Source organism: Acomys minous (assembly GCF_964271855.1).
Source record: "Acomys minous genome assembly, chromosome: 16".
NCBI classification, from domain to species: Eukaryota; Metazoa; Chordata; class Mammalia; order Rodentia; family Muridae; genus Acomys; species Acomys minous.
Genome location: NC_140498.1, coordinates 2905432 through 2930347, shown reverse-complemented (window position 1 = coordinate 2930347; position 24916 = coordinate 2905432). Strand labels below are relative to the sequence as shown.

At 58.8% G+C, this 24916-nt stretch overlaps 3 protein-coding genes across 4 annotated transcripts; 1 reads left to right on the top strand and 2 right to left on the bottom strand.

The window, feature by feature from the left end:
* The first annotated feature begins 83 nt into the window (after positions 1-83).
* NAA38 (N-alpha-acetyltransferase 38, NatC auxiliary subunit) lies at positions 84-986 on the top strand. Its single transcript, XM_084764704.1, has 3 exons — positions 84-308; positions 515-698; positions 827-986. The coding sequence occupies exons 1-3, from the start codon at positions 228-230 to the stop codon at positions 937-939; spliced, it is 378 nt and encodes a 125-aa protein (XP_084620830.1). The 5' UTR covers positions 84-227; the 3' UTR covers positions 940-986.
* A 548-nt stretch (positions 987-1534) lies between these two features.
* On the bottom strand, positions 1535-2653 carry TMEM88 (transmembrane protein 88). The gene is made up of 2 exons (XM_084764703.1): positions 2318-2653; positions 1535-2173 (listed from the first exon to the last, which is right to left on the bottom strand). Exons 1-2 carry the CDS (start codon positions 2525-2527, stop codon positions 1904-1906), a joined length of 480 nt encoding a protein of 159 aa, XP_084620829.1. The 5' UTR covers positions 2528-2653; the 3' UTR covers positions 1535-1903.
* A 142-nt stretch (positions 2654-2795) lies between these two features.
* KDM6B (lysine demethylase 6B) lies at positions 2796-24893 on the bottom strand. Of its 2 annotated transcripts, none has more exons than XM_084764699.1 (25): positions 24737-24893; positions 18135-18245; positions 15823-16443; positions 13400-13517; positions 13000-13143; positions 12769-12910; positions 12529-12627; positions 12216-12435; positions 11708-11800; positions 11469-11630; positions 11180-11386; positions 10755-11090; positions 8491-10670; positions 8263-8389; positions 8061-8166; positions 6308-6513; positions 6141-6205; positions 5986-6060; positions 5752-5900; positions 5543-5657; positions 5273-5460; positions 4990-5131; positions 4447-4573; positions 4196-4366; positions 2796-4112 (listed from the first exon to the last, which is right to left on the bottom strand). In XM_084764699.1, exons 6-25 carry the CDS (start codon positions 12903-12905, stop codon positions 4089-4091), a joined length of 4929 nt encoding a protein of 1642 aa, XP_084620825.1. In that variant the 5' UTR covers positions 12906-12910; positions 13000-13143; positions 13400-13517; positions 15823-16443; positions 18135-18245; positions 24737-24893; the 3' UTR covers positions 2796-4088. The 2 variants fall into 2 exon arrangements, with proteins under 2 accessions (XP_084620825.1, XP_084620826.1); XM_084764700.1 differs by having other exon boundaries at positions 5986-6057.
* Between the last annotated feature and the right edge of the window lie 23 nt (positions 24894-24916).

Here is a 24916-nt window from a genome sequence, read left to right as displayed (position 1 = left end):
TTCTGACAGCCTAGCTAGCGTCTATGAGCCTGGGCCAAGTAAATAAATAAATAAATAAATAAATAAATAATAATAATAATAATAATAATAAAAGTCTCGCGACATCTCTGGAGTGGTGGAACCGGAGGCGCGGAGGAGTCGTGATCTCACGGAAGCGGGAGAGCTTGGGAGCACTCGCGAGATCTGACGGGCCGACCCAAAACGCTCTCAGGAGGTCCCGGGGGCCGATGGCCGGAGCTGGGCCGACCATGCTGCTACGAGAGGAGAACGGCTGTTGCAGTCGGCGTCAGAGCAGCTCCAGTGCCGGGGTTAGCGTGGGCTCGGGTTCCGGAAGAGCAGCCGGGCACCGGGACACAGGGCGGGGCGGGGAGATCGGGTGGCGAGGACGGGAAAGGGAACTACAGTTCCCAGCAGCCCCCGGGCTTCCGCCGCCGCCGCGCGGGCTGCTGGGAGCTGTGGTTCTACCGGCGTGCAGCCGAGACTGCGCGTCTGAATGAGTGTCCTGCCTTGGCAGGACTCTGACGCGGAACCCGAGGACTCTCCGGCTGCGCGCGCCCGGCAGCAGCTGGAGGCGTTGCTCAACAAGACCATGCGTATCCGTATGACAGATGGAAGGACACTAGTCGGCTGCTTCCTGTGCACCGATCGCGACTGTAATGTCATCCTGGGCTCTGCGCAAGAGTTCCTCAAGCCGTCTGGTCAGTGCCCAGGGACTACACACCTCCTCGGGAATGCGCGGCAGGCATTTCCCCTTGCACCCCTTATTTTCGGGGCAAGGCCTATGCTTGCCTGCCGTTCTTATGCTCTGACCATTTTTTTTTTCCAGATTCATTTTCTGCGGGGGAACCCCGTGTGCTGGGTCTGGCTATGGTACCAGGACACCACATCGTTTCTATTGAAGTCCAAAGAGAGAGCCTGGCTGGGCCCCCGTATCTCTGAGCACGCTCCCACTTCTCTTTGAGACCATTAAAAACCCGATGACCACAGTGGCCGGTGTGTGTGTGTGTGGGTCCGATGTAAGAGTGGGGATAGTACCCTCCACCCTGTGAGGTTTATCTGAGTTCAAGAGCCTCCTCAACCCCATGCCCAGGAGTACCAGAGCCCCCCTCAAGTCATGCGCATAAGGCAACGGGCCCTAGGGCGGGCCCCTCCACCTCCCCTCCCACGCTGCCGCTTTAGATTGGAATGGGAGGGGACGTCAGCCTGCTCCGGAAGGTCCATTGTTTCCCCACCCCGGCCTGGCAGCACTTAGTTCCTTTAGGCTGAGGTCAGAGAACGGGCTTAGGTCCCCAAGGGGAGCTAGGTGGGCAGCCGAAGCAAGGCCCTCTCTGGGCTATTATTGGGGAAGTGACTTTTGGGGTCAGGGTCAGAACTCTGGGGTCTGACCAGGAAGACCGGCATAAAGTGATAAGGAAAAGCAGGATGCTTTGAAGAAGCTGTTTTGCCCATTTGTAGTCTCAAGGATTTCTTTCCCACTCCTGAGCCCTGGGCAGGGGTGAGTGTATCCGTGCCGCCCCTGTATTCACAGAGCGCATTCATTTTACATATTTTTTTTTATTATTATTTGTGATGGTTTCTTCTCTAGCTCGGTCCCTCGGTCCCGTAAATATTAGAAGAGCTGCACCAGCGAAGGAAGGCACAAAATCCAGCCCAACTCTTTACGCTAGAGGAGGGAGGAAAGTTGTGCAGGGTCCAGCCCAAGCGCTCAGGACTCAACTGTGAATGGAATTCCCCGGGCATGGGAATTTTCGCCAGCATTGGGTCCACAGACGCTGCTGTTCCACCGAAGGGATGCTAAGATCAGGCAGTGTAAGGGCAGGGCTGGGCAGAATACCCCTGGGCTTGCTTCAAGTCCTTGCACGACCCAGGAGGACAATCGACAGGATCCTTGACTCTCTGCACCTCAGACCCAGACCTTTCCTGGTGTGGGAACAGCCCGGGATCCTGGTGAGGCCGGGGTTTGCTTCGGCTGTGGGATGCGCCGGCGCCTGTAGAGGGCCCGGCTGTAGGGCACAAGGCAGTCGGCCAGGCGGAGGCGCAGGCAGAGGCGGCGGTAGGTGGCCAGGGCCAGCACAAGCAGCGGCATGAGCAGCAGGAATCCGGTGACCAACAGGGCGGTGAAGCCTGGGTCCCGCAGATGCGCGGTGCAGGGAGGCGCCTGGGAGCGCAGGAACTGTGCGATAAGAGACGTGAGACTGGCCCAGTGGGAAAAAGCCCAGGCCGATGGTTGTGGCTCAAAGACCACCATACCCCACCTTGCGCGCGCGCACACACACACACATACACACTCACACACACCTCTTGGGCACATGCTTACCTGGGAGTGGCAGAGAAAGCCAAAGCCCAACATGGTGACAGCGGGTAGCAGGATGGTCCCCAGTACCAGCGCCAGCAGGAGAATATTAAAGACAGCCACTAGCAGATTCTGAGCCGTTACTAGCACTGCACAGGCCCAGCAATCTAGAGGATCCCGGGGCTCGGGGCCGCCAGAGAGAACCGGGCGTTGGGCTCCAGGGACATCCGCCATGGCCTGGCTGGTTCCCGCCCCGAAAGGCTGCAGCCCTTATAGCCCTTTCCTGCCCCTCCCCCGGCGCAGCCTCTCCCCACCCCCCACTACCTTATCCTGGAATGCAGCTCCAGGATTAGGCATCCTCCTCATCCTAGGGAGCAGACCACGCTCTGGACATTCCACAGGCGCCTGGGGAGGGGTTCGCCACAGCCAGGGGCTGCGCTGCCCTCCCTGTTTCCTGACCCTTCAACTGAGTCTTCACAGCCATCACCAAAAGACATGGGTCTTTCTTTCTTTTTTTTTTTCCTGCTTTTATTTTTAATATTAATATTCTCACACAAAAATCACCGAAAATAGGGTAGGGTTGGGAAGACCCCTCTGCCCCTGGGGCAGAGAGACAGTGCAGTATGAGGGGGGCGGGACTGTAAACCCCCCACCCCTCCGCAGCCCCAGCGGAAGAAAACGAACTAAGAAAATGAAAATAAAGCCCCAGAGAAACTCACCCCAGAGTGTCCCTGCCCTAGAGAGGCTCTGCCCAGGGCTGTTTCACACCTTAGAAAGGGGGGATGGGGTGAGGGGGGGGGAGAATGGAGGTGTCCGATGTTTTTTAAATTGGCCGAGGCTGGGGAGGACAGGGTTCCTTTTCCTCATAGCTCTTTCTTTAAAACTTTTAAATTTTTATTTATTTATTTATTTTTTACAAAATACCATTTCAGTTCCCACTTCTTCCCCTACAGTACAGGAGTCGCTCACCCTCAGGTGGGGTTGGGGTCGGGTCGGGAGTGGGGGATACTGGTCCAAGAAAGTGCAGGACGTAGGGGAGGGGAGCGGGTTTGAGCACCATGAGAGCCCAGCTGGAGCCGCGAGCGGGCGGAGACGGACGGGCCAAGCCCGAACATATACTGGGGCACAGGGAGAGCCCAGGAGGGGCCTCCCGAAGAGGCAGGAGGGATGGCTTGGGGGTACAGGAGGTCGGGTTTTCAAAAAAAAAAAAATGAATAAATAGAGGTGAGTGGGACTGTTATAAATTAAAAACAAAAAACAAAAATACAAATCATAACCAAGTGAATAAACAGAGACATATACAAGGGATCACAGCTAGCATTGGAAGTAAAAAAAAGGAGGTCCTGGGGGAGGGGTAAAGCCCATAGAAAGAATCTCATTAAAAACCTCGGCTGCCGAACGTCTATGTACACAACGAGCCGCGAACGTCTGCGCCGGCGGGCGGCGGGCGGGCGCGCGGCGGGCAGGCTTGAGGGAACCCGTATGTGACCCCCGCCGCCGCCGCCGGAGCCTGGTCCTTGTGTCTGTTGCTAGAAAGGCCAAAGTCGGTGAGGGGAGGCGCTGGTGGGCGAGAGGCTGCCAGCCCCCTCCCCGTCTCCCATTTTTTTTCCTTTTTTTCCTCGTATTTGTTAAAAAAATTTTTTTTCTTAATAAATTAAGTGAGGGGAGCTGCCAATAGGGTGGAAGGGCTGGGCCCGACCCCCTTCCCGGCCAGAGGCGGGACCTAGGTCCAGCCCAGGCGTGTGCTGGTGGCCCCGCCGCGCCCGGCCTGGGCAGGCGAGCGGGGCGTCCGGCCTCATCGCGATGTGCTGGCGGGGGCCTGCGGGGAGAGAGGGGCAGCTTCAGTGGTGGGTGGTGTGGCCCGGCCGCCCCGCGCCCCCTCTGGAGCCCGCGCGCGCTCACCAGCGTGAAGGCATCGTAGGCCTGCGCCAGCTCCTCCGTGCGGTACTGCTCCAGCACCACCACGCCCTGCAGGCCCGCGCTGCGACGGCGCGCACAGCCCTCGCAGTGCACCAGGTACGTGTTGCGGCTGCCGTTCTCACTCGTAACGAACAGTATGTTGAACACCTCCACCTGGCCAGGACACAGGGGCTGTCACTAGGAAGGCAACCAAGGCACCTTCCTGGCAGGCAGGGGAGAGCTCCCGAGCTTACGTCGCACTCGTTGCAGTAGTAGGCAGGCTCGTCCTTGACGCGGCCTTGGTAAGCGATTTTCTTCCCTGCCCGCACCAGGCTCTCTCGCTGCACCTGGCAGTGCTTCATTGACTGCAGGAGGCAGAACCTGGGATGGAGCCAAAGGTGGTGTTGAGACCAGACTCCGGAAGGGGGAGCTAAGGCTGGAGGGGGCAGGCGGGTGGGCGGGGGGGGGGGGTTTGAGCCCCAAGACCCTGGCCCCATGGGCTTCCCTAGACAGCCTCCCTTTTCATTTCCTGTCTTGAGTGCGTCACACTTGACATTTCAAGGCGCACGCGCGTGTGTGTGTGTGTGTGTGTGTGTGTGTGTGTGTGTGCACGCGCTCCACAGGAAACAAAGCCTCCGAGATGAAAACTGAGGCTTTGCCAGCCTCCCCAGCACAGTAGCACTCAGGCACGCGTTGCAGACAGGGATAAAGACACGGGCGAAGAGGGAGGGCCAATCAGAGAGGGCAAGGGAGGGACGAGCCGGGGCGGGGCGGCTGCTAAGCAAACAGGGCCTCACTTGATCATCTTGAACAGGTCAGGGTCGCTGATCTTGACCGTCCGCGCTACGTTCCAGGACACGTGAATCATGGGCACGATGGACTTGACGCTCTTCACCGCGTTCCACTCGTAGCGCTCCAGGGCCAGCTGGTACTGATAGGCTGCGGCGGCAGAGGAGGTCACCCGGGATTCCCAGAGAGGGGCCAGCCTTTTCTTCCCTCAGACCTGTGACTCTCGGGACCCAGATCTCCCTCCCCAACAGGTCCCTCACACCCCATGAGGACCCAGCCCCACCCTCTCACCGGTAAGGGGCCCCACGTTCCAGGCGATGTTGTTGCACCAGCCAGTAGCCTGCACCCAGTGCACCGTCCCCGCATTAATCCACACAAGGTCTCCAGGGCGCTGCACGAAGCGGTAAACAGGGATATTGGACGCATAGAGGTCATCCAAGATGGGCCACCAGGAGCCAGTCAGGTAGTCCACACCATGCCTGTGGAGTGGGCAGCCACAGGGTCAGGTGGGAGAACCAAGGACCCAGCATGGTGGGGCGACTACCAAGGGGTGGTGCGCACCGGTCGCAGAAGGCGCTGATGGTCTCCCAGTAGTGCTCGTGGACAGCGAACCACTCACAGTCCCCAGGGCCAATGTTGATATTGACAGAGCAGAAATTGTTATTCTCTTGGTGACCTGCAGAGGGAGACAGAGCATCACGGTTGGTCTGAGACCACTTTGCCCTTGCTGGCTAACACCTAAGCACTGAGCTCCCAATTCCCCTGCACACCAGGTGTTCGGCTGCCAGGGACTTTCATGTATAGCTGCACCGTGTTCATGCCCAGGATGGTGTGGCCTACGTGGCTGAGCATGTTGCCGGTGGATGTCACCCGCATGAAGGCTGGCAGTTTCAGCAGCTCCTGTAGCTGAGGCTTCCACCTGTGGATACAGGAATGCCAATGAAGTTAAAAGAGGAGGCATCCCAGACCAGCACCTGGCAAGGTCCCATCCCAACCTCACTGACCTCTTGGCATCAGACAGGTCGATGTTAGTGCCAAACTTGATGATGTGATGGTTCTTGGGGTCCGGTGCGCTGCTGCTGGGGCAAAAGCACGGATAGGTTGGCGGCAGGCCAGGGGGCAGGAGAGCAAAGCGGGGAGGGACGAAAGCAGAACTTACCTGGGAGGCGTTCCTGTGGTGCTGTCAGGCTCCTCTGACTCCTCATCCTCACTCTCCTTCTCCTCCTGCTTGGCCAGACAGGAACACAGGTCAGCAACAGTGACTTCCTCAAGCCCACCGACCCTGGGGACCCTGGCACCGTGTTCCCACTTGTGCTCCACCCTCACCTGCAGCGACTCCTGGAAGGACGAAGCCTGGTACTGTGCGTATTTAGCAATGGTGGTGTGCGACCGGGAGCTCTCGCAGGGCCAGATCTGTCTCGTACCCGTCAGGTCCCAGTTCTCGTCTGAGGGTTGCTGCACCTGCGTGCGAACCTCCACTGTGTGCTCACCACTTGCCTCCACCAGCGTCTTGGTGGAGAAAAGGCCCAAGTCTGAAGGGACCAAACAGGAACAGGATGTCAGTCAGGACAGCAGGGACCACCAAACAGGGACAGGATGTCAGTCAGGACAGCAGGGACCACCAAACAGGAACAGGATGTCAGTCAGGACAGAAATCCCAACTAACACTTTCCCTTCCTGGCCAGACTCTGATGAGGTGGGCATAGAGTTGGCAGAATGTGGCAGCAAGAAACGGACAAACTGATAAGGCTGGTTTCTGTGGGCTCCCCCAGCCTCTTCCTCCAGCTACTTCACGCCTCAATCTCTCTACTAGAAGTCGCGGAGCAGATGCACACATGGCCACATGGTAGGCAATCAGTAACGGCCAGTGGTCACTGGGCCAACTGAAAGGTGGAGTCAAACTTGGAATGTCTCAAATTCCTCAGTGGAAAAAGAGAATGAAAAAGGTATTAAGGAAACGAGGCTGGCCTTTCTATTTCTATATAGTTTCCTTTAGTTTTATACTGTTTAAATTTTGCACACATGTGCTGGGTGTGCTGGTGTACGCCTTTAATCCCAGCACTCAGGAGGCAGAGGCTGGCGGACTGCTGTGAGTTCAAGGTCAGCCTGGTCTACAAAGTGAGTCCAGAACAGCCAAGGCTACAGAAAAACCCTGTCTCGCAAAACCAAAAGAAAAAAAAATTTCTTTTGCGCGCGCGCGCGCGCGCGCGCGCACACACACACACACACACACACACACACACGCTTAAAAAGAAAAAAGCCAAACCATGGGTCAAAAATAGTCTAGGGCCTGGAGAGATGATGGCTCAGTTGTTAAGAGTGCTGCCTGCTCTTCCAAAGGTCCTGAGTTCAATTCCCAGCAACCACATGGTGGCTCACAACCATCTCTGATGTGATCTGATGCCCTCTTCTGGCCTGCAGGTGTGCATGCAGGCAGAACATAGTATACATAGTAAATAAATCAATCTTTTTTAAAAAAAGAGTCTATAACCCATTCTTTTCATTTTTGGGGTTTTTCTTTTTGTTTGTTTGTCTTTCTAGACAGAGTTTCTCTGTGTAGTCTTGGCTGTCCTGGTCTCACCCTGTAGACCAGGCTGGCCTCGAACTCACAGAGATCCACCTGCCTCTGCCTCTCAGTGCTGGAATTAAAGGTGTGGCCACCACGCCCGGCTCCATTCTTTTCATTCTTGTTTGGTTGGTTAGTTGGTTTTTCGAAGACAGGGTTTCTCTGTGTAGCCTTGGCTATCCTGGACTCACTCTGTAGACCAGGCTGGCCTTGAATTCACAGAGATCTGCCTGCCTCTGCCTCCCGAGTGCAGGGTGTGTGACACTCCACGCAGACTTTTCATTCTTAATCACTAAGAAAGTCAGAAGTGGCTCTGACCACTGCAGAGATCCACCTTTCCATGTGTCCACTGCTGAAAGTCTGGCTGACGCGTCACTCAGGGCACTCCGCAAACGTGGCCTGTGCATGGCCAAGTGAGCTCCTTAGAGTCACCGTGGGGAGTCTCCGAGCACAGAGGTGGTTCTCAAAGGGTCCTACATCCCACAACCCTTCACGTTCTGCCCACACACTCACTGAGGCGAAGTGAACCGGCCAGGCCCCTGATCACGGTGATGGGGTTTCGAGGGTCTGTACAGAACTGCAGCAGCACCGGCGAGAAGGCATCCCGTTTGCTTTCCAACTGAGACAACCAGAAGACAGTGGGGTCAGAGCCTTCCCCTCGGCTCCCAGCACCCCAGCCCAAACCTTCAGTTGTGGTAGCAGGCGGCATACATACATAGATGCTGGGTGTAGGGGGGTTGAGTTTTTCCCGAGGCAGCTTCTCCTCAGTGTTGATTTTCGGTTTCACAGACTGAGCAGGGGAAAGGTAGGACTCTCGAAATTTCCCTTTCACCTTGGCATTCCTGTGAGAAGAGCACAGAACACAGTCAGAAGCATGGGGAAATGGGGAGGAGCCTACCCCGGGACACGTGGGCAGCCTGGGTATCACAGCCCCCAAACTCACTTGCTGGCACGCATGACATCAGCAGCGCAGTGGCTGATGGTGAGGTCTGCCATGCGCAGGCGCCGCTCTTCCACCTCAGAGGCAATAAAGGTCTCCTTGTCACCGCTCTCCACCTTGATGAGCCTGATCTTCAGCTCCTTCGGGGGGCCCTCACTCAGCGAGCGCAGTTTCAGCATGTCTGCACGGCTCACACCTGGAGGTCCTGGAGCATCCTCCCGCGGCTTCTTCCCAGGGGCAGGGGCTAATGGGGGTGTTGGCTGAGCAGAGGGCGCAGGAGTAGGTGCGGGTGCTGGAGCTGTAGGGGTCTTGACTTTGGAAGCCCCACCTAGGTCAGGCCGTGCCTTCTCCCGGCCCTGGATTTCTTCACTCTGCAGGTCCAGGTTCCCCAGCACCCTTCGGCTCTTTTCTTTGGGAGCCTTGGCCTTGGCTTTGGCCCTCCCTTCACGGGGTCGACGACCCACACTGTCCCTACAAGCCCGTCGGTGACGGCGATGCTCCTTCTGCCGCCGCTTGCCACTGCCCGGGCCCGCCGCCGCCGCCGCCGCCGCCCCACTACTCTCCTCCTTGGCCTGTGCAGGAAGTGGCAACGGCTCGGTCCCACTGTCCGCGGGGTCCGCAGGGCCCGCGGGGTCGATGGCACTCCGGCCCACCCGCTCTACAAGGGTCTCACAAGCCCGACTGATCTCTTCTAGCACCTCAGACTCAGAGCGAGCAGGGGGCAGCGGCAGAGGTGGGGGCAGCGGGGCAGGGGTCACCGGGCCTGGCGCGGGCTCTTCACCTGCCCTGCGCTCCCGGGCCCAAGGCCCACCTGAGGTAGAAAACGGAGATGACGAGGAAACACAGGGCTTCGGGGAGCCCTGGGCGCTCGCGGCCATTGACGTGGGCGGTGGGGCGGTAGCACCTGACGCAGGGCTAGGGGAATACTGAGTGCTGGACAAGGACGCCGGCCTGGTTGAAACAGCTGCCCCAGCCCCCCGGTAACAGTACTTTTGTCCCTCAAGAACAGAGGCCAATGATTTGAGCAGGCTGGCTGGTGGAGGTGGTGGGGGCTGTGGCTGGGGAGGTGGAGGAAACTTGGCTAGAGGCGGCGGTGGCGGTAGGGCTGGTGGTGGCTTCTTCTCCTCTTCTTGGATGGTGGTTGTGGTGGTGGTGGTGGTGGTGGTGGCAGTGGTGGCAGCAGCAGTGGTGGTGGTTGGGGCTGTGTCACTGGGAAATGGAGGCTGTAGCGATGCAAAGGGTTCTTTGAGTGGGGGTGGGGGGGCCACGCCTGCCTCCTGCTGCTGTTCCTCCTCCTTCCGAATGGATTCATCCAGCATCTTCATGATGTTCGCTAGCCCGTCAGGTAGGATCTTAAATTCAGCTGGCTCTTCAAACTGGTCCTCCAGGGGAGTTGGTGGAAAATCAAAGAGCCTCGGGCCTCGTGCAGGCAGCTCTCCAACCCCAGTTGGCACAGGCTGGGGGGCTTTACTCAGAGAGCCTGGGGGTGGCCCTTGCCCCACCTCGGGGGTCTTTGGGAAGGAGACCCTGGGCCGGGGGCTCTCCGAGCGCCTGAAGCTTCCTGAGGTATTTTGGTGGCAGGAGGAGGGGGGGGCTGGAGGCAGGGCAAGAGTCAGTGGTGGAAGCCGTGGGTCCTGGGGGCTCAGGGTTGGGCTAGATGGCCTGGGAAGTGGGTCTATGCTTCTGGCCAGATAGGGGGGTGATGGGAAGGGCACGGGCCCAGTAGGACTGCTGCTGTGGCTGCTGCTGCTGCGGCTGCTGCTGCTGCTGCTGGTGGTGGTGGTGGTGGTGGTGGTCGGGGGACTGGGAGGGGTATGCGAATCCTGAGTGCCCACAGAAAAGCGGGGGGCTGGAGGCCCCAAGAAGCCATCACGGTGGGGAAGGGGTGGAGGAGGAGGACGCGGAGGCCCCTCAGCACCAAAGAAAAGCTCCCCTAAGATCTCTCCATCCTCTCTAGCTGGGCGGCAGGCTGAGCCCTTCATCCAAGCAGGGGGTGGCGGAGGGCGCGAGAGGCGAGGACAGGGGGGTGGCGGGGATGATGGGGTCCCAGATGGTAGGGATAAGTGGGGAGTGGCAGCAGGGGCCGTCAGAAATGGTTTCCGACCGCTATGTGCAGAGGGTCCCAGGCGGCCCTGGTGAGGGGAAATCTCCAGCGCAGGATTTTGGTAGTGGTCAGCGCCAGGCTGCAGGGGAAGACCAAGAGGTCAGAACCCTTCCCTGGCCCCGCAGACAACCTTTCCCACCTGCAGCCCAAAGCTGTAACATACAATGCCTGGGCTCGGCTCCACGCCCCGAAGACCAGTGTTGTCACTGCTGCTGCTGCTGCTGCTGCTGCTGGTGCCGGGGAGGCCGGGGGGCCGGGGAGGGGCGTAAGGCACGCAGGCGGTAGATGCTGCTGGTGAAACGCTGGAGTCCATCCGCGACCTCTGAACTCTGCTCTCTCTAAGGTCACTTCCGGGGGGACGGGTGGCAGGCAGGCAGCCATGGCTCTCTGCTCCTGGGGGTCGGGGACCTGGACCAAGGGGTGTGGCCGGGGCCAGCCGGTGGCTGGGTGGATGAGCAGTGTAGGCAGGAGCTGGGTACGGATACGGATGCCGCTGCTCCTGTGGGAGACACACGAGGTCACAAAGTGAGAAGTGGAAAAGACACAGTTACAGGAGGTAGAAGGGGCGAGCATTCAAGAGGGGCTCACCTGGCGCTCTGGGGGTGCTGAACCCTTGCGCTCAGAGCCCCAAGCATCTCCATGCAGGGTGTTCCACAGCCCTGGCTTAGTCAGCTGAAATGGGGGGCTAATAGCCAGGCCAGGCAGTGGTGGTGGCGGAGGTGGAGGTGGTGGTGGCGGCGGTGGCGGCGGTGGTACTGGTGGTGGAGGGAGAGGCAGACCTGGGGGAAGGCCAGCCTAGAAGGGAAGAGAGTGTGAAGAACCCTACTCCCCGCCCCAGTCATGCACCCTCTGCCTGCTGAGCCACCTACAACCATACCTGTTCAGAGCTGCAGCCTCTTCTCCGCTTGCCTCCGGGGCTCAGGCCTTCCTCTCCTGCGGGGCCTGAGAGTACTGCAGGAGGCATAGGCTGTACCCCTGGGGGCTCAGCAGACCTCTTCACTGGAGGACCCCCTCGCTTAGCCCCATAGCTTCGTTTGTGCTGAAAACAGAGAGAGATGATAGCACGGGCGCCAGCCTACCACCCCCCTTCCCTGATGCCCACAGCCCCAGTCTCACCTCAAGGTGCAGCAAATTCCATACTTGCTCCAGCGGGGGCAGGACCTTGGCACGGTGCTGACAGGAACCGGCATGAAAGTTCCAGAGCTGGGCCTGGGAGGGTCAAAGGGCAGGTTAAGATGAATTGGGGACATTGAGCTAAAAAGCACAATCTTAGCCACCTGTACCCCGCCTCATCCCGCCTGTACCCCGCCTCACCCCGCCTCATCCCGCCTGTACCCCGCCTCACCCCGCCTGTACCCCGCCTGTACCCCGCCTCACCCCGCCTCACCCTGCCTGTACCCCGCCTCACCCCGCCTGTACCCCGCCTCATCCCGCCTGTACCCCACCTCACCCCGCCTGTACCCCGCCTCATCCCGCCTGTACCCCGCCTCATCCCGCCTCACCCCACCTGTACCCCGCCTGTACCCCGCCTGTACCCCGCCTGTACCCCGCCTCACCCCGCCTGTACCCCGCCTCATCCCGCCTGTACCCCGCCTCACCCCGCCTGTACCCCGCCTGATCCCACCTGCTGTAATCGGCCAATTCGGGGCCCCAGCTCAGCGAAGCTGCCTCCGTATCGAAGGGCCCTGTGGTAGCAGCACACGGCTTCCTCGCTCTCATGCTCTGACTCATACAACTGTCCCAGCTGCTCCCATAGCCCTGGCTGGGCCGGCTCGCGGAGCAGCGCTTGTACACAGCCATGCAGGGACTCCAACTTCCCGTGCAGGGGTCTTGGGGCAGGTGCCCTACAGAGTAAAAGGAGCTGGCAGTGATCAGGCGTGGGGGAACATAAGGCCCCAGTTTTCTCTAATCTTAGAACGTTAGAACCCCCCACTTACCCAGGAGCATAATAGGGTTTGTTTGGGTGCCCGGAGCTACTGCCATGAGGAGCGGGTAACGGAGCAGGGAGGGGGGGCTGCCCGAGGCTGGCCGAGCATCTGTAAAGGAAAAAGGTCTGTTTTGCACCGCCAGAGGGAGCCTAAGGGACTGAGAGTGGATGAGGCTGGCATCTGGGCCCACAGACAGAGAAGCCTGGAAGAGAAATGCCCAGAGATCCAACTGAGAGCCCCAATTCTCACCTGCCTCCAGGCAGCCATGAGCTTCGAGGAGGAGGATGGGGTGGGCAGGCGCTCCAAGCCCCAGCGCAGCTCAAGCCGCCAAGGGCAAAGGCTTCCCGTGCAGAGCGGGCCCCTGGAGGGTCCACTGCCCGATGCATCCAGCCTAAGTCAGGAACAAGAGACCACCTGCTCTAACGGAAGCGGAACCTTCAGCCACACGTGCAGCCGAGCCCCTTCCACTGTCTCCCTTACCAGGTCAGCAGTGGCCCCAGGAACCCTGGAGATGGGGCACAGCCCGCTGCCCCAGCTCGCTGGCACAATGATCCAGCCTCAGCTGCTCTGAACAAGAGTGCCCACTGTATCCAGGCGGCAGTTTCTGGCTTTCGGCAACCAATTCTACAGAGAAAAGAATACACTGAACTTGGCCAACACAGACAGGGTCCAAAGCCTGGTCTGAACTGTCAGTGCAGTTAGACTGAGGGCAAAGAGCCAGGGCAGACCCGGGCGTAAGTAGCCCCTAGAAGCCCGCAAGTGGAGTTACCAGGAGAATGGGACAGACAGCGGGGAGGCAGCAGTGGGTACAACCCAGCTGCACTGTCTGACGGGCTTCCAATCCCGAGCCACTACCGCGACCCACCGCGCGGCTGCTTACCCAGCCTCTGTGGGAGCGTCCTCTCACAGCGTCAAGAGCTTCAGAGATTTAGCCAATCACAAGACGTCTCTCTCTGCAGAAAGCCAATCATCACCCTTGTCTCCGCCTCAGTAACAGCCTGGCAGGAACCAATAGGAGGGAGGTTAGCCGGGCATTCAGCGGCCTCCGGAGGAGGGGCAGCAAGGCCGGTCAGACAAGCTCACCATAGAGTGACCCCGATGTGACCCCAAGGTTCCCACCTAGGGTCCTCATCTCACATCAGAATCGGGTGGCCGGCAGAGCAGTAACCGCAAGCTGGCTAAGCCCCAGGCCAGTGGCAGGGGGAGATCACTCACTAGCCGACCTGAGGGCAAGCCTCACACTGCCACCCAACTGGCAATGGTCCCTGCCAGACTGTTCAAGTCGCCCTCTGCCTAGCCACCCCAAGGACGGACCGAAACCCAAAGCGAAAGGCAGACAAAGGCATCACTACCTGCTCCTCCTCACTTCACACCACCCAGCGATTGACTCGCCACTCATCACCGCCGTAGAAGTGCTTAAGTCTAGCAATCATAGCAAACCCAGCACCCAGGCCAGCCCGCGCCTCTATCAGAATGCTCCACTTCCAGAGCCTGGCCCAGTCCTGAACCACGGTCAAGTCCCCAGTCTCATACCAACTTCCTCCAGGTTCTCCACTCCGCCTGATTCTGAGTCTTCAATACCAGTCCCCCCGCCCCTAGCCCTCCAACTTCTGAGAAGCTCCGCGCCGTGGAAGTGGCCACTCTCGCGTGGCTCCTGTATCCTCTATGCCCTTTCCCTGCCGGGGCCACGCGGTTCCCCACGGCCCACGTGCCCCCCCCCAGGGGAGGGGGGATTTCGGGGGTTGCCCGTGACGTGGCTACTTGCGCAGCGGAAGCGGTGTGTGTAAGGGGGGGTCCTTTGGGAGGGAGGGAAGAGGGCGGGGCCCAACAGGCAGTGACATCACCCCTGTCCCACTCTCACCGCCTACTCCCTTAAAGAACCCAGAACCCGTTTCACTTCCTCCTTCACGCCACCCCCCCCTTTTTTTTTTTTACTCCTTCCCGTCGAAGCTGACTAGACCCACAACCGGCACCGTACTCCTCTTTCCTTGGCACGTTCGCTTTAGTGCCTGTTTTTCCCTCTCGACTCTCAAAGCCCAGACGCTGCTTCCCTGCGCATACCCCAGGTCCCGGCAGGTAGGGAGCCAACTCCGCTCCCGGGATCGGTCCATAGAGTCTAGAGTACAAAGAGCTGCGAGAGGCGAGTGTCGAGTACAAAGCCGCGGGGGCGGGGCTAGTGCTCCAGCTGGAGAAAGCGCCGGGCAGGAAGCCGGGGGAGAGCGCGCGGCGAGGGGTTGGGGGCGGCTGGAAAGTTCGCCTTGGCCGAGAAGTCTGCACCGTGGGGAAATTTCCACCCTGCCCACAAAGGCAGAAGGACTTCTGGCGAAAACAGTCCTCTCCAGCTGGGGCAAGGACAACTGTGCGTGAGCGTGCGTGGACCCTATAGATCCCTGCAGGCTACTCGGCTTCCAGCCCTGGTAGGAGCTTGCGCTCCGCGGACTACTCAGTTCACGGGAAGCTCGGGTCCCAACTCTCTCGAGGCTGCAAGTCTGCCAGTTACCGATCCCTGGGACGCATACAACGCTAAACTGTGGTCAAGTGCAGCTCAAAACTGGCTGCTTCAGCCAAGCCCAGCGAGGGTAGAGAGGCCAGTCGTGAACGAACGGCAGGCAGCTCGGGGTACCAGATGTCAGCGAAGCCGAGCCCCGCTAAGGAAGTGGCGCCCAGAGCGCTGCTAGTTACCAGGAAATGCAGCTTCCCCTTCTCCGATGATGACACTCCCCCTGCCACTTCTCCTTTCCCACGGGGAACTGACTCAGCTTTCCCTAAACTAGCGAGTTCCGTCCCTCCAGCCCTCCTGATCTTCAACCTTTATCCACAACCTCCCACGACACCATGGACTACAGAGCGCTCCAGGACAAAAACTTCCTGTACCCTAAGCATAATCTCGCCAACCACCACGGATCAGTGTCCCCACCGGGGACGCAGGCGCCTGACTTCCCATCCGCCCCACGAACAAAGCCTTTCTCAGGGTCTGAATCAGGCTTGGGGTGGGGGGAGAGTGAGTCACTCAGAAAACCATCCCCCGTTCCCACTGACTCAGCCCCCGCCTCCCTCAACTCACACAGACACACAGTCAGAGGCAGACACAACTCCTCAGCCCACACACTGCTCACCACCGGTCCCGCGGAATTTCCCCTGTCTCCCTCAAGACGGCCCCACCCCGCGCTGGGCAGCCCCGCCGCCGCACTCACACCTGTTCCTCAGCCGCCGCCGCCGCCCGCTGGCTCGCCGTCCACTCTCACCTCCACTCTCGCTTTGAGGCAGTAATGGCCCTCCCCAACTCCCAGTGTTCATACTAACCAAGGGAAAGGGACAACCACGGGCAAACACAAAGACAGACACCCACAGAGTCGTCGAAGACAGACGGGAGGTAGACGCACACGTCCAGGGCCAGGCTGGATGGCAGACACACTTCTGAGACTGACAATCCAGCCTCCCCAACCCGACCTACAGCTCCAAAAGCCGGCCGGCCAGAAAGGGTTAATTCCACTTGCGTTGAAACCACGCCTTCTCCATCCGGGCACTCCCGGCAAAGCCAAGCTCCGCCTCCTGCATCCGGGATCTGGACTCTAGGACTTTAACCGACCCCCGCCCCCCTTTTAGTCCCGGGAGAGAACTACTCCATCAATCACACCCACTTAACTCTCTCTGGGCTTGGGACCGAAGCGCCCCCTCCGCGCAGCTCCCGGAACGCGGGGTATATAGAGGGACGCTTGGCTCGAGGCCTGCGACCCGCAAGTAGACATTGGAGCGGCCAAAGACACCAGAGCCCGCAGACCTGTTTTTCCTGAGCACGCATTTAGCCGGCACGCACCGGCTGGAAGGTGGGGCGGATCCAGGGCCGACCCCACGCGGGTCCCATTCCTTTGCTGTCTTCGGTCGGCATGGCGGAAGCTATGAAGTTACCGGCTCGCTTCTCACCTGGGACAGCCGGAGGGAGAGGGAGGGCCGCGGGCTGAGGCTCCGCAGTGACTCAGCCACCCGGGCAAGCCGCCCGCCCGGGATTCCCTTCCCCAGCCTTCCCCCGCCGGCCCCTCCCCGCCCCCATCGAGAAGTGACAGTGCTGGCCCCGGCGCGCTGGCCCGCTATGTGTCACTGCGGGCGTTGTGTCTGCCTCTGACTGGGCGCTGTGTTCACCAGGCAGTCTTAACAGGGTCTGCTGTGTGTGGGTCTCCGTGCCTGTGTTGCACCTGCGTATCTGCTCATCTTGTCTCCCTCGGTGCCTGTGTCTGGCGCGTTCCTGTCATTATCCCTGTCTACATGACTCCGCGATGCTGTCTCTGTCTGTGTGTCTGGTTGGCTCCTGTCTCAGTCTTTTGTCTGGGTCTGCCTCTGCATCACCGTGGTGATCACGTGTGTCTGTGCACATGCCCTTCTGTGTTTGCCTTCGCCTTCTCAAACAGAGCCAGAGAAACAGTGGAGGCAGGCTTGAGGGGTTCTCTTAACTCCCCTGAATCCTGACTTGCTGGGTCAGTGAGCCTTCTGTTTAGTCAATTGTTTGCGGCTGTGCCTGCCTTCAATCAAGTTCAGTCCCGTTCCCCAGCCTCATCCCTAATCCTCAGCTTCCTGCAGCAACCGTGGTGGAAACTGCTAGCATTTATTAAATGGTAGGCACTGTGTCAAACTGTTTACACGCATCTTTTCAACCTGGCATAAGAGGTACTTGACTGCCCTATGCTACAAATGAGGAAATCGTGGTTGGGGAAGGCTCGGCGACCCAACCCACATCATTCTGCAAATGAGGGGACAGGTGGGCTTCCTTCAGAGGTCCGCTTTCTACGCTGCACGGATGGAAGTGCAGCCTACCTCCTAGACCAGCCTTCCTCTCTGGTACTATCCCAAATGTCTCACAGCCTCTAGAGAAGGTGTGGGCAGGAGGCAGATCTCAGAAGCCGTAGGTTTCTTGGCAGTGAAGCGCTATGTTAAGTGAAAACATTCATTCAACACAAATCTACAAAGGCAGCCCAATGTGCAAGCCGTTGTACTAGACAGGACAGATAGGAAAAAGGAGTCCTACTAACGAAACTTAGTAACGGGGAAAGCAATGAAGAGTCACAGAACTGAAGTTCCCAGCTGAGGGAACATCCGTTTCTACCAGGAGGAGAAGGGAGATGAGGCAAGGCGGGACTGGGGAGAGCGGGGAGCTAACAGTCAGGTACAGTGTGCCACGGTGGGAATATGGGCCAAGAGGCTGGCAGAGATGGTATGCGAAGATGGCCCTGACATGCTCCGTGGCAGCAGTCTCTAACATCTCCCGCAAAGCAGTTCTAAACGCCCTTTATAAGCATGGTGATCCCCTCCTCTGGGAAGAAACTCCGCTGGGCTATCTTACAACTACAGTCAGCCTAGAGCTGTGTGCAAGGGTGTGGGTCAAGTGGGTTCCAGGTAGTAAAGAGTATGGTGAAGTACAGGGGTGAACCATTCTTAGGAGATGGAGGGGGAGCTCCCTAAACCCGAAGGGCTGAACCATTTGAGCAAGGCATGTGGGGAGGTTCAGAGCTGGGCTGGACCATTCCGGTGAGTGGGCATGGGCCAGATCATAGCAGGCTTCCAAACATGCAGTGAAGAGTTGGACGTGGGGGCAGGAGGTGACACCCAGCAACCAAGCTTACCAGATTAAGTTTGAAGTGTTCTGTCTCATTGGAACAAGTACCCCAGCAGTGGGTACAGCAGAGGTCGTGGGGTGGGCAGTACTATGGGGCTGGCATGGTGCCTGGGGGAACCTAAAAGAAAAAAAACATTCAGTTAGAGGAGGGGATCTCCCAGGATGGAGGAGTCCCTGAGCCTCTTGCCCCCTCGTTGAGGAGAAACCTGGCTCTAGAGGTCAGATGAGATGGGAGAAACAGTTTCCATGGCAACCTGGGAAAAAGCTATCCTCCAACCTTCCTCTCAGGAGCAGCCTGGTTCAGGTGGTGAGGGGCATACTGTGGCACCTCAGCCCTAACCCGTGGTCCCTCTTCTGGCTAGACTTGAGATCCCTTGGACCCAGCATGGGCCCAGCTGCAACCTCCAACCAAACCAGCCTTAGCTGTGCCCCTAGGGCTTGAGGACCCCGAGGCCTTTGGTTCTTCAGCTCAGGAGTTCCTCCCCAACAAGACACCGGATAGTCAACCCAACCCTTTGGACTCTGACCCTTCCTGTTCCCTTAGGCAGGTGTAGGCAGGCCCTGGCAGAGGCCAAGTGTGGCCAGACAAGATGAGCGGGCCCAACAGGGAGGAACCTTCTTCCTCAAGAACTGTGACTCTGGGCTTTAGCCGGGAAGTAGCCTCTGCAGCAGGCTCCCTCCATGTCACCTCCAAGGCCATATCCTGTTTCCCCATCACCTCCTTCCTCTATGTGGCCCAAGAAGGTGACAGGGGCCCAGCCCACTGTTCCCTCTTAATCCTTAAATGCAAAGAGCTAGGCCTGTTAATACAAGTCTAGGGCCTAGAATCAGGTGCTGGTGCAGGGTCAGCTCTCAGTCAGCCCTCACCTCAGCCTCACTCCTTGGGGAGCTATTCTCTGGCCCCAGGACCCAGACACCTGGGCTCTTTGCCTGGCCTCCATTTCCTGGCCTTCCAGCCCCCATCTTTCCCCCTGCCCCAGAGACTTAGGCCTCTGGCCTCCATGATGCAATGTGCTGCAAGCTTTTGTAGCTGCTGACGACACAGCCCCAGGGAGGTGTCATTTCTGACCTAAGCAAGGCCCTGAAGGGGCAGTGCTCAGCTGCAGGCTGCGAAAACCAGACTGGCAAGGACCTTCTGCTGGAGAAAAACGCTAGAGACTGGAAGCCTTCGGGACAGGGCATAGGCAGGACTAAGGCACTTACCCAGAAGCTGACAGCGTTTGTGGAGGTGGGGTACACTAGAAAGGGTCTATCTAGGCTAGTCGGGAGAAGGGAGGCCTTAGGCCAGACCAAGAGGAGTGAGGGGCAGCCAAGGGAGTCAAAAGGGTGTGTGATTGGGTGTCTGGACACCAGAGTCGGGTAGGGCTACCAGCCATTTAAAGGGCCAACCTCCGAACTTTAATCCCTTACCAGCCTTGGCCCCAAGCAGGAGGCTGTAACTCATCTGTCCAACAGCTGGGGTGGGGGTGGGGGGGTGTTGCATGAGAAGGAGGGGCCGGGGCCTTCTTGTGCAAAGAACCAAACAACAAAAGGCTAAGCTGAAAGGCCAGCTCCAAAGTGCCCAGGTCACCCTGCTGGCCTGCAGATCCGCCAGTGCCCCCCACCTGGTGGGCCCACAGATTCTTGGCCCTGAGTCGAAGGACTCAAAAGATGGGGTTCTGGAGAAAGCCCAGATTGAGCACCCTCAGGGCAGGCTGGCACCCCTTTCTGCACCTTTCCAGCCACAGTAACTGTAACTGTACTGCAGACCTGCAGGCCCAGGCCCAGACAGCCTCAAATGCCCTGCTCACCAGCCAAGCCTCGGTAGGCACAGCCTGCCAGCTCCCCCTCCTGCCAGCACAGGGTGGCAGTGGCCACACCAAGGCTGTCCCTTTAAATCATTACCACCCCTGACGGTGTGGACAAACCAAGGGCCCTGCCCCCCAAGCAGGCAGCCGGCCACCTCCCCACCCCACCCCCCAGTCCCCAGAACTCTAAGAGCCATTTAAAGGGACATGAGGAGCAGCCAGGTCTCTAACAAATCCCCACCCCCCTCCTCACACATAGTCACAGCCCCAGTCTCCAGCAACACATAGCCCCCCCTCCAGAGGGCCCCCCAAATTCCGGTTTTCTCTCACCCCTAGAGACTGCTACAAGGAGAATGGGGCAAGCGAGGATGGGGGGGGACGCCATTAAAGGATAAGGGCTCCCTCCTCCCGCAAAGCCCCAGGAGACAGGTCGGAAGAAGCCAGCCTGAGTAACAGCTAGACAGAACCCCAAAAGGTGCCTCGGGCAAAACAGGGGAACACACACTGTGGAGTGGGGGGAAGGGAGTCAGGCTGCACGAGACGGAGGGTGGCGGAGCCAGCAGGCGACAAGCCCAGCTCGGGGAAATGGAACAAGAAGGGCTGGGAAAGGCGAAGCCGGGGAGACCGGGGAGACCGAGAGGGGTCGTGCGAGAGGGTGTGGAAGAAAACAAGACGGGGAGGGAGAGCCAGGCCCGGGTTACCTGCTGGGTGTCTGTCCCCCGGCGGTGCCCCCAGAGTCCGGGTAGGGAGGGGGGAAGCAGCAGGGGGGGGAGTGGGGGCTGGGGGGCGGGGGAGACGGTCCCTCCTCTGCCTCCTGGGCCTGCCCCGGCGCTTGCAGCCTCTGCCTCCCTCCCTCCTCCTCCCCGTCCCTGAGTCCCGGAGTCAAACAAAGAACTGTAGCAGGCTCTCCCCAACCCCCTCCCTCCTCCTCCTCCTCGTCCTCCTCCTCCTCCTCCACCTCCTCCTCCTCCCCTCCCTCCCCACCAGCAGGCTCCCTCCTCCTCCCTTCCGGTCTCTTCCTTTAACTACCCGCTCCCCCAGCCTCCCCCCCATACTAGTCTCTCCACCCACCCACCCACCCCAACCTTTTACACACCCCTTTAGCCTAGCCATGTCCCCGCTAGGGAAACTGTGGAGTCTCTTTGCAAAATGAAAGGCTCCAGAGAGCAGCACGGGAGGGAAGCAGAGTTATCGCTTGAAAATCACAAGCCACAACATAATTATAACAGCCAAAGGGATAGTCTTAGCTATTTTATTTTTAAGGAGGAGGAAAATAAATCTAAAGAAAGCAATACAAATCTGACTAAAGCCCACATCAAGGTATGTAAAGTAGTCCCTGATACCCCCCTACACACACAGCATGCACACACACCAGTTAGCAGAACTCCCCACTCAACCCAGTCCCTAGCGATGGCTACTTCAGAACAGGTCCATCCACTATAATAACTAACACCACTTAATAATACGTATTTCATGACACTCATTCAGTATTAATTTCATGCCAACCACTGTGCTAAGTGCTTTGCATAAGATTATTTCACACCCCCCTCCCGACAGATAGACGGTAGGTACTGATATTTAAACGTCCCAGACCAAGGCTGAGAGGTTGTCACCTTTCTTTCCAAGTCCCAGAGCTGGGATTAAAATCCAGGTTTGAGTGACAGTCCAAATTCTAAGGCATATGAAAGTGGTTCTAATACCATCACCAACCCCACGATTTAACAGATAAGGGAGCCATGGCTATCACTGAATTCCTCTCAGAAATGGGCAATGCCAGAAGCTGATCCACCTACTCACATAGATAAAGTCCTAGACTTCAGCCTAACCCTGGCTCCTCAGTTTGGTGAGAGGAGTGAAGGGGGTGTTAGGAATGAGCTGTGTGCGGGTGGACGCACCAGCCCTGAGGGCAGCTGTCTCGCAGGAACACCCACTTCAACTCAAGACGGGGAAGGGACATGACACTGGGCCATGCAGCAGGTGGGAAAGTAAAAAGACTTCTAGAAGACTCTTCCAAGAGCGCACGTGGGGGTCCGGGGGGAGGAGTGCAGAGCGGAGGAGATTGGCGAGGGAGTTTTTCTATGGCAATCTAGGGAGAAAAAAAAAATTCAAAATTCTCTCAACCCAGCAAAGGGGCAAAGTCTTTCAGGCCACACCACACCCGCGCCCCTCCCCCTCACGAAACTCCAGGCCAGGCTTTCCCACCTGCAGGACGTTAATGCCAAGGGAAGGGAAAGGGGAAAGAGATGGCACGGGACTGGAACGGGACTCCGGGCAGAGGTGGGAGGGAATGGAAAGGGGAGGAGATCGCATTGCCTGGCAACCGTCCCGGGGCACGTGCACTGGTGACATCATCCCAGGCCACCTCTAACACAGACCTTTGACTCCTACCAGGGCGAAGAAGCCGCTGGTTGACTACGTTTCCTGAGAAATAGCTCTAGGAATTCTGGGAACCCAAAAAGGAGATGAAGGAGGAGGGAACCCAGGCGTCCAGCCTTTATCTCTAGTAACCCCAGCAGGACTAATCCTAGGGAATCCGGTCACTCGCCAGCCTCCTCCTCCTCTCAGCCTCCAGCCTTGACCTCCCAACCCACATTTCTGACTGTCCCGACACGCCCCTCGGAGATACTGTGCTTTCTTTCTTCTGGGCTTGCTGTCTGTCTGGTTAGGGGCGGGAGGCTGGGGACAGGGCACCAAGTCCCGCGGGACTCCGTCTGCTATCTGCGGGATCCCCTGTGCCCCAGCTGGCCGCCAGCCGGATTCTGTCTGGGTCCCCAACTCTCCCGCCCCTCCCGCGCTGCTCCAGGGCGGAGTCTGTGGAGTTGAAATCAGGACACGCCGAGAGGAAGAGTTATATAACCCTCTGGAGAAGCAGAGGACGAGTGGAGACGGGGACAGACCGCCCGAAAGGAGCCAAGGGAGGTGCAAAGAACACCAGGGCGAGCTAGGAGGAAATGTTAGAGAAGGCAAAGGTTTGGCTTGCATTTCAAAACCCAGGAATTTACAAGGAAAAACGGCTCTGATGACCCTGCGGCCAAGAAAGTCACCTGGACTACCAGAGGCTTCTCAGTGTCCTCCCGGGTCACCAACCGCAGCTGGGCCTGGGCGGGTGAAGCCCCGGGAAGGGGCGCTAGTGTCCACTGCCCTTCTTTTGTGGAAACGACCTAAGCTAGAGCTCGGGAAAAGCCGCGACTGAGCCTGGGGGGCCGGAAACCACAGCTCCGCCCAGCCCACCTGGGAGCTAGGGGCGCCAGCTGGGGTGGCGGTGAGGAACACAGGTAGCCGGCCTCCCGTGAGAGGCTGACGTTAACAGTCGACACCCGGCTAAAGAGCGCAAACCCACCCAGACGTCTGCGCCCTCAGGGATTGAGAAATGCAACCCTGGACTAGTTTGCAAACACAGACTAAAAACCTGAGGTGCTGGGAGGGAGTGCTGGCGGGGGGGGGCATTGGAGGGGGGAAAAAAAACCCGACTCGTCGCGCAGGCGCAAGAGACAGTCTGGGCGCGTGCGGTGGAAGGGGGGGTACAGGGAGCGCTGCGTGTGGGAGTGCACGTGCAGATCCTGGGTAGCCACCTCCCCCCCATCTCCCCCCCCCACACCTCCTCCCTCTCCCTCTTTCAGGCTCTCTATAATGACAGCTCCCCATTGGTCACTAGGGTCCTGACGTAGGCGTCGTCCGCTGAAGCGGATTGGAGTGAGTTTGGGAATCTGGCGGTGGACGTTCGTTGGCCTGTTACTCTGGCAACTGAGCAAACAACCCGGGCAAGCAATCGAGCTTAGCTGGCTTCTGGGTCCTGCCTTACCCTGGACGGCCACTGAGTCCACATCTATTGCACCCCAGCTCGTTGCTTCTCTTTCTGTCCGGGTTCTCATGGCTCGGAACTAGGTGTTCTGCCTTCGACCTTCTCAACACTCCAGCCCTCCACCCCGAGACACAGCCACTGGCCACATCAGACCGGAAACGAATGGCATGCCACTTCACTACTCTTTATTCTAGGCCGAAAAAAATACAGGCGGAGTCTCTAGCCCTGTCCCCAGCTTCTACCGTTTACCCATAAGCTTACAATTTCCTGGCACGGGCGTGGGGGTGGCTGCCAGGCAAATGACAGGAAACCAGAGGAGAACCCCAGCGCACCTTTCTTAACGGCGTGTGTCACAGCTACACCCTCCCCCTCCCCCAGCCCGCATACCCGTCAACTCGGGTGGGCGTCTCATCTTCGCCATCTCGTGGCTACGTGGGAAAGGCTCAGCATGGAGAAAGAGCCAGAGCCCAGCGAAGGCTAGGGAACTGAGAAAAGTGTGGAGGGCAGCGGAGCGTAGGGGACCGAACCAGGCGGCGCCCAGAGCAGAAGGCGCGGTGGTGTAGAGTGAAACGGGAGAAGCTGCCGCTCCTGATCGGGTGGTGACAATTACGAATACGCATCTCACGGGGTTAGAGCTGGAGGGAGCCTTCAAGTGGCCCCGTAAATGGAGGTTCACTTTGCCTGACCGCATCTGACCGTCGCCTAACCTCCGACCTATCAGCAAACTTCCCGGCTCCTTAGGATCACTTAGCCCCGCCCTTAGGTCCCCATCCCAAACCGAGGACTGGGAGGATGGTCAAGCCCTCTTGCCCTTGCAGTTCAAGACCACAGTTTTCCTGCTACCTTCGCCTTGTTCTTTTCTGGGGGACCTGGATGTCCTGCGCCCCCACTTTGCCATAGCTTTTCCCAAGACCAAAATGCCCATTCCCTAGCCCGACCCCTCCAGAGAGTCTGACGTCCCGCCCCCTTAACACGCAGATGGTTTCCCTTTTTCCAAAAGCCCCTGCGGCTCCCCATTACCTGGTCCTGGGGGTCCCAGATACTCAGGATCCGAAGGCCCTCTCGGGGGTCGAGCGGCCCCCCCACCGTCTCCCAGACAGGGGTTGGGGGGGCCGCTCCACCCCGTGGCGCAGTTTGATTTTCCAACACAAACACCCGCACCCGCCCCCTTCCCCAGCCCCGCCCCCGGCCCGTGGTCCC